This window comes from Pteronotus mesoamericanus, unplaced genomic scaffold, assembly GCF_021234165.1.
Source record: "Pteronotus mesoamericanus isolate MK-2021 breed Mesoamerican mustached bat unplaced genomic scaffold, CSHL_Meso_final contig_398, whole genome shotgun sequence".
Classification (NCBI taxonomy): Eukaryota; Metazoa; Chordata; class Mammalia; order Chiroptera; family Mormoopidae; genus Pteronotus; species Pteronotus mesoamericanus.
Window position 1 is genome coordinate 187,571 of NW_026555149.1, and position 8,356 is coordinate 195,926.

Sequence of the window (8,356 nt, forward strand, 5' to 3'; positions counted from 1 at the left end):
TTTTAAGTGGTGACAGGAGGGGCCATCAAAGGGAAGGGATAGAACCGAGACGCATTGCGGAAAAGGTAGGGGGCTGTGGGGGGCAAGGGGTGGGACTTGGAGGCACAGCGCATCTGTTTTGGGAAGGGGATATAGAAGAAGGGGAGGGACCGTTGTATACTATAGACCTGGTTGGTGGTGGGATGGTGTGTTGGCAGAGGGGCGGGACTGCCTCCGGCTGCACATGCGCATCATGGTATTCAGAACGAGGCTTTTGTTGGGAAAGTCGGCGGGACTCTTATTTGGTCGGTCAGCTGTTGCGCATGCGCAAAGCCTTGTGAGGCGGTGGGTGGTATAATAAGCGAAGAGGCGGGGTCGTCCTAGCTGCCGCGCTGGCATTTTCTCCTGGACAAGGAGAGGGTGCGGTTGGTGAGAGCCGAGCGCTGCAATCCCGATCCTGAGTCGTGAAGAAGGGAGGCAACGAGGGGGTTGGGGTTGGGGCCTGAGGCAAGGTGAGAATTAGCCCCCAGACAGGGCATTTGCCCCTGGTAAGGGCCCCCCATTTTTCATCCCAATCCCTTTCCCCTGGATTTTGACCCCCGTTCCACTCCCCAAATCCTGATTCACACCCTTCACTTGGTCCTCCTTTATTCAGAATCCCTGTTCTTTCTCTTAAACCTTCCCATCGTTCAGAATATCCACAGATTACTGGTCCTCAGTCTGTACTGTTATACCGTTCCTTCTCATTCTGAATCTCCATTCAGTTTCCCAATTACGGCTCCCAAACCCCAATCCCTGTAGATTCAGACTTCTTATCTGCTTTCCGAATCCCGATTTGAAGCTTATCCCCTTCAGTGGCTCCTCGGGATTCAGAACCTCCATCTGGACACCCATTCACTTTTCCCCCATCGATCCGGCCCCTTCCCCTCACATTCAGTACCTCATCAGTCCCCACAATTAAAACCCAAACATCCCACCCCCAGATTTGGTTCTTCGTATTTGCCCTCCGTAGTATAACGTCCGGCTCCTCCCCAACAACCCCCAGGCTCTGCTCTTGCCAGAGGGACAGGAGCCATGGCTCAGAAAATGGACTGTGGTGCGGGCCTCCTCGGCTTCCAGGTGAGATCTCTACCCCCACCCCCGTTTCCCCAGCCGACAGTTCCCCCCCCTCCCCCGGTCCCCGGGCCCCTTTGGACGCCTCTTAGAGCCTTGGACTCCACCGTCTTTCAGATTCCCAGTGTTTATTGAGGGGGGGAGGGGCGTCCCTTTTCAGCCATCAGTCCCTTGCTCATAGAGAGGGGAGACCCTGTTAGTAGTCAGGGCAATCTGCCCAGAGAATGCGGGTTGGATAAGGAACCATTTTTTCCCATAGTTCTGAGTGTGTAGAGCAGTCTGCCGCACCCTCCCCCAACCACCCACCTCCACCCTCCCACTCTCCTTGCATTCCCCACTCCCTGAGACCCCCCCCCTTATTCTCCTCAACTTCTCGTGAGGGCACCACTACTACCCAGTCCAGAGCTCTTAAGTCACACCACTCTGCTTTGCTCTAACCTCATTGCTTGACCACTCCTCGCTTCACCTCCACCCCTCTCCTCTTCCCACTCCACCGCTCTTTTAGCCCCTACCCCACTCAGCCCCTGTCAGACATTTTGATATCACTGAGTCTTCCTTCTCAGAGGGCTAGATCTCTACCTCAGCCTTCCTCTTTTTGCACCAGCCGGGCGCCTGCATCCCCCCTCCTGTTCTGCTCCCCCTACCCCTCAGCTTGCCCTTCAGAGGCATAGAAATGTTTAACTTTCCCCCCTGTATTTACAGACTGAGGCCTCTGTAGAAGACAGCACCTTGCTTATGCAGACCCTGATGGAGGCCATCCAGATCTCAGAGACTCCACCTACCAACCAGGCTCCTGCAGCTGCCTGCGGGCAAAATTCTAGTCCCCAGAGTTCACAGCCCCCAACAGCCAGTGAGATGGCTGATAATCAGGTTTCAGCAGCTGCAGCTAGGCCTAAAACGGCCTTTAAGGCCCAGAATGCCACCACAAAAGGCCCAAATGCTGCCTATGATTTCTCTCAGGCTCTTAATGCCAAGGAGATGCCGCCTAAGGCAGCCTTTGTGACCCAGAATGCCACCCCAAATGGTCCAAATGTTGCCTATGATTTTTCTCAGGCAGCAACCAACGAGTTAACTGCCAACAAGTCTGAGACGGCCTTCAAGGCCCAGAATGCCACTAATAAGGTGGGTTCAAATGCCACTTACAATTTCTCTCAGGCTTTCAATGCCAATGAGATGTCAAACTCTCAGCCTAAGACAGCCTTCAAGGCTTGGAACGATACCACTAAGGCCCCAACAGCTGATACTCAGACCCATAATGTCACCCAAACCAAGATGGCCACTTCCCAGGCTGACATAGAGCCTGACCCAGGTATCTCTGAATCTGATGGTGCAGCTGCACAGACATCAGCAGATGGTTCCCAGGCTCAGAATCTGGAGTCCAGGACTATAATTCGGGGCAAGAGGACCCGCAAGGTGAGATCCCTGCTAGCTCTGCTCTGATTTGGGTTCTCTCCTTTCTTCTCTGAGGTTATTTGTTCTAAAAATTATATCAATATATACATGTAGAGATTTCTATGTTTATATCTGCCTATATTCAGCTATATTATAGGGGGTGATAAGGCGAATGTGGTAATTCCTGCCCTCTGAGTGTCCACAGACTGATGGGGAGATGAGACGTAATATATACAACCTGTATGTAATTCAGTTTACATTTTGATAGTAGCCACCATGTGTTAGGTCTTGAGCTAGGCACTCACACAGGTTATCTCACTCATTAAATCTTCAAGGTATCACATACCACGTAGGGATCATAGTCTCAGTTTACAGTGAAGGAAACTAAGTCCCAGAGAGGTGAAGTGACTTGAGTGATTTGTCCAGGGTGGTACAAGCAGAGCCAGTGGTGGACATAGGAAGAGGAGCAGCTTCAGGCCCCACCCTTGGGTTGATCCTGGCCTGGTTCAGAGATGAAACTCCTGCCTGGAAGACAGTTGAAAGACAAGCCCAGGACTCAGGGTGACCATTGGCTAGTGGGTCAGGCTGTCACTACAGGTGAGGGTTTTAGGGGGCCTTCCTGGAATAGATAGGGTGAGGACACAGAAACAACTGGTAACCTTGGACCTACCTTCTCTTTGATGATGCAGATTAATAACTTGAATGTGGAAGAGAACAGCAGTGGGGATCAGAGACGGGCCCCACTGCCCGCAGGGACCTGGAGGTCTGCAGCGGTTCCAGTTACCTCTCAGAACCCACCTGGAGCACCTCCCAATGTGCTTTGGCAGACCCCATTGGCCTGGCAGAACCCATCAGGCTGGCAAAACCAGCCAACCAGGCAGACCCCACCAGCACGTCAAAGCCCCCAAGCTAGGCAGACCCCACCAGCCTGGCAGAACCCAGTTGCTTGGCAGAACCCAGTGATCTGGCCAAACCCCGTGATCTGGCAGAACCCAGTGATCTGGCCAAATCCCATTGTCTGGCCTGGTCCAGTTGTCTGGCCAAACCCATTGGCCTGGCAGAATCCACCTGGGTGGCAGACCCCACCTGGGTGGCAGACCCCACCTGGATGGCAGGGTCCTCCAGATTGGCAAGGCCCTCCCGACTGGCCGCTACCACCTGACTGGCCACTACCACCTGACTGGCCACTTCCCACTGACTGGCCGCTTCCCCCTGACTGGATCCCCACCGATTGGCCAGTTCCACCGGACTGGCAGAACCTGCGCCCCTCACCAAACCTGCGCCCCTCTCCCAACTCACGTGCCTCACAGAACATGGGTGCCTCACAGCCCCGAGATGTGGCCCTTCTTCAGGAAAGAGTAAGCACTATCACTCCCCACTTACATCTCCCTTCTCTGGCTCTTTGTCATCCTTCTATCTATAACTCAACTAAATTTTACATAAATATCTTAACGACTAAAAAGATTTCCTTTTCCCCTCCCAGGCAAATAAGTTGGTCAAGTACCTGATGCTTAAAGATTACACGAAGGTACCCATCAAACGCTCAGGTAGGCATCCAGTGCCGTCTCCTGAGGCTCTGCTCTTCCCCTCACCCCATGCTCTGTGGACATCCCTTTGCTTATATATAAGTCCCGTTCCCTTTAGTCCCCTCCTTCCGTGGCTGATTCTTCCTTTTTCACCCTTGAGAGCCCTGGCTGTGTTCTCCTTGGCAGAGCTGGCAAAGGGGCTGCAGCTCTGTGGCTCCTGCTCAGCCAAGGTGCTCCCTCTTCTGTCCTGCAGAAATGCTGAGGGATATCATCCGTGAATACACTGACGTTTATCCAGAAATCATTGAACGTGCATGCTTTGTACTGGAGAAGGTAAGAAGGCAGCTCCTAAGGGAAAGGAACGATGGGGAAAGTCTTGATTTCAGAGATTCATGGGATTTCTACTGGGAGTTTAGGGCAAGTCTCACAGGAAGGTGAGTGACCAAGTATGGGCATCTTATGCTAGATTTTGTAATTTCATAGTCTGTTTTCCTTTCCCTGTAGAAATTTGGGATTCAACTGAAGGAAATCGACAAGGAAGAACACCTGTATATTCTCATCAGTACCCCTGAGTCCTTGGCTGGCATACTGGGAACGTAAGACGGGAAAGGAGGTGGAACATTGCCTTTCTCAGTGGTGCTTTTTCTTCTGGAAGTAGGTCAGGATCCAAGATTCAGGGTCATATAGCAGGTCATGGGCAGAGTTGGAGTATAACTGTCCCCTAGCTGAGGAACACTGGGGAAGCTAGATGCTGTCTGTAGTGTCTTGTGAAAATGGCTGCTGAAAGCATCTTCTTTTTGTACTCCTTTAGGACCAAAGACACACCCAAGCTGGGTCTCCTCTTAGTGATTTTGGGCGTCATATTTATGAATGGCAACCGTGCCAGTGAAGGTGAGTGCCTGGACCTGCAGCTGGGGGTTGGCTACAGCCTGATTTCCATGCTGATTTTCCATCCCTTGTCTCCCCTTGCCTCCCACTGCAGCTGTCCTCTGGGAGGCACTACGCAAGATGGGACTGCGTCCTGGGTATGATTGGGTTCTCTCATCTCTTGCCTGTTTATACCATCCTTTGACAACAGAGGATGGTCCCAGGATTGCATCAGCCTGGTGTTCTAGTGGGTATGGGGAGGTACAGAGCCCAAGAATATGACCTGGGTAGATGGGGAAATAGTCCTGAACCCTCTGCCTCTTTTTTCATCTCTGACCTCTGTGCTGGAAAGCTCTTTTCTTTTGGGGGGCAATGTCATAGTCTCTGATTATGGATTTCTTTTTTTACTTGCAGGGTGAGACATCCTCTCCTTGGAGATCTGAGGAAACTTCTCACTTACGAGTTTGTAAAGCAAAAGTAAGTGGTGCCGAAAGGACTTTGTCTGGTCCTCTTGAGTTCTGTGTGCTGGCCAGCCTCAGAAACTTCTTCTCATGCTCATTTTTTACACTAACTATACCTATACATATATATACAGAAACACGTATGCACTCAAAAATACTTAATTGTGGTTGAATTTTTCTTTAGTATGGTTATCTTGCAAGTGAAGCTTATCCACCATCCCCCACAGTAGACATCTCCAAGGTTGGGTCTGGTTGAGGCTTTCGCACTGCAGTGTAATCACTGCAACAGGCCTATCTGTGGTTCACTGACAAGATTATAAGAACCTGGTGCTAGAGCTGCAACAGAGGGGGTGAGATTAAGTGTTATCTTTTCTATGCAAGCCTCCCCTGAAGCTCTAGATGACTTCCCAGTGTAGAAGCACTGACACAGGAATTCGAAGGCCTAAGCATTAGAGGGTAAATATACTCACTGTGTTTAGAAATGAGTCTAGACAGAGTTGCTACCTGAAATCTGGGGTTTCAAAGTCTAGGATTATATGCATTAATGGACTATCATTCTACCTTGTTAGAAACAAAGATCTTTTTGCTCTTTCTTAGGTACCTGGACTATAGACGAGTGCCCAACAGCAACCCTCCTGAGTATGAGTTCCTCTGGGGCCTCCGTTCCTACCATGAGACTAGCAAGATGAAAGTGCTGAGATTCATTGCAGAGGTAATAGAGAAACTGCTCTGACTTGATGGGTCATGGGGTGAGGTGTTGCTGGCTGGGAATGGTCCAGAGAAGGAATGAGATCTCGGGTCTTGCACATAGTAAGTGCTGGTGGTATTTTTTTGTTGTTATTAAGTAAATAATAGCACAAAGTAGAATGCTAAATATATGAGGTCTGTCCAGAAAATGTCCAGCCACTTTTAATATAATGAGAACAGTTTGCACAACAACGATGTAACTTGGCAGCCAAGAAGAGTGGACTGGAATACATATGTGTGAACAATGATAACTTCACGGTACTAGTCAGTGGAGGTGGCAGACGCTGTTGAGTGAGCATGTGTAGCGTGTGGCCGTCACATTCAAAATGACTGAGCAAGTAGAGCAATGAATCTGCATCAGATTTTGCATTAAGCTTGAACATTCCTCCACGGAAACTATTCGGATTCAGAAGGCTGCAGCTATGGGCAACTGGCGATTGACAGCTTCATCACAACAATGCACCTGCTCATGCATCATGTGCAGAGTTTTTTGGCAAAAATTCTAATCACTCAGGTGACTCAGCCCTGCTACAGCCTGGATTTGGTGTCCTGAGACTTCTGGCTTTTCCCAAAACTAAAATCACCTTTGAAAGGGAAGAGATTTCACACCATCAGTGAGATTCAGGAAAATATGATGGGGCAGCTGATGACAATTGGAAGAACTGTGAGGTTCCAAGGTGCCTACTTTGAAAGGAACCGAGGCATCGTTGTCCTATGTACAATGTTTCTTGTTTCTCGTATCTTCTTCAATACATGCCTCCATTTTTCATAGTGCGTGGCTGGATATTTTATGGATAGAAGTTTGCATAGCAGGTGCTTCATAAATATTAACTAATACTATTATGGGTTTTGTTTTTATTTTCTATTTCTCATTTCAGGTTCAGAAGAGAGACCCTCGTGACTGGACTGCACAGTTCATGGAAGCTGCAGATGAGGCCTTGGATGCTCTGGATGCTGCTGCAGCTGAGGCCGAGGCCCGGGCTGAGGCGAGATCCCGCATGGGGATTGGAGATGAGGCCGTATCTGGGCCCTGGAGCTGGGATGACATTGAGTTTGAGCTGCTGACCTGGGATGAGGAAGGAGATTTTGGAGATCCTTGGTCCAGAATCCCATTTACCTTCTGGGCCAGATACCACCAGAATGCCCGCTCCAGATTTCCTCAGACCTTCACTGGCCCCATTATTGGCCCTGGTGGTACGGCTAGTGCCAACTTTGCTGCCAACTTTGGTGCCATTGGTTTCTTCTGGGTTGAGTGAGATGTTGGGTAGGTATATCACTTTGGATTGGGTAGCTAGGGTCATTGGGAGATGTAGGGTCCCTGGGAATGCATTTATGTGCATAAGCTGGGAATCGTAGTAAATGCATGGGGAGGAGATGAGAAAAGTATGGGGAAGCGTTTGGTATTTATATTCCTTATTATTTGATATGTATCATTGATTTAAATTTTTTTTCTTTCTCATGTTTACAGATATTGCTAATCAGTTGCAATAGTGTTTCCCTGAATGAGGCTGAAGCCCGGATTCCTTCTAAACACAGCTATGTAGAGAGCCACATCCTGTTGACTGAAAGTGGCATGCAAGATAAATTTATTTGCTCTTCCTTGTCTATTGCTTTTTTTCCCCTTGTGTGCTGTCAAGTTTTGGTATCAGAAATAAACGTTGAAACTGCAGAGTGAATTGGATGTGCTCCCTTTTTTTCCTATGTTTGGGAAGAAATCAACATGTTTATATGGGAAAGACAATGCCTCATATCTAGCCTAAGGGGCTTATCAACTTTCAACAGGTGGAAATGTAGGTAAATTGGCCAATGGATTGGAAACAAAGGAGGGACTGATGAACTTGACTATTAATGAGATCCAAGAACTAGTATGACTTATTTAAAAAAATGTCACTTCAGTGATTCATATGTGAAAGGTATGCTGCTAGGTGTCTTAGGGTGACATTGAAAGAGATGGCATAACAAGAAGGGGTGTAGATGGTCAGACAGTTGCATTTGAGACAGAAGGTAAGATTCCAGGTAATGACAAGGTCCAGAGAGTGGGTGGTTGAAAGGGAAAGAAGTTAATGGTTCCTAGAGATAATGTTCCTGGGACTCCAGGGTGTTGATTGTATAATCCATGTGAAAAGAGAAATAACTTCAGGATGGGGGCAGGAGTAGAAGCAGAAAACAAACCCTGTGAGCCAGGTACTAAAATCTGTGTGACAAGGAAGAGCTTACACCCCTAGCCTCATTGCCCATAAAGGGATGGGCCCGCAGGACTCCTCACCTCTG

At 49.0% G+C, this 8,356-nt stretch overlaps 1 protein-coding gene across 2 annotated transcripts; it reads left to right on the forward strand.

Annotated features, from left to right (window-relative positions):
* Positions 1-332: 332 nt before the first annotated feature.
* On the forward strand, positions 333-7,749 carry MAGED1 (MAGE family member D1). Of its 2 annotated transcripts, none has more exons than XM_054576939.1 (13): positions 333-491; positions 992-1,098; positions 1,795-2,505; positions 3,174-3,842; positions 3,968-4,031; positions 4,264-4,343; positions 4,515-4,606; positions 4,822-4,901; positions 4,993-5,035; positions 5,292-5,354; positions 5,936-6,050; positions 6,964-7,349; positions 7,554-7,749. In XM_054576939.1, the coding sequence occupies exons 2-12, from the start codon at positions 1,054-1,056 to the stop codon at positions 7,339-7,341; spliced, it is 2,340 nt and encodes a 779-aa protein (XP_054432914.1). In that variant the 5' UTR covers positions 333-491; positions 992-1,053; the 3' UTR covers positions 7,342-7,349; positions 7,554-7,749. The 2 variants fall into 2 exon arrangements, with proteins under 2 accessions (XP_054432914.1, XP_054432913.1); XM_054576938.1 differs by having other exon boundaries at positions 1,025-1,098.
* The last annotated feature ends 607 nt before the right edge of the window (positions 7,750-8,356 follow it).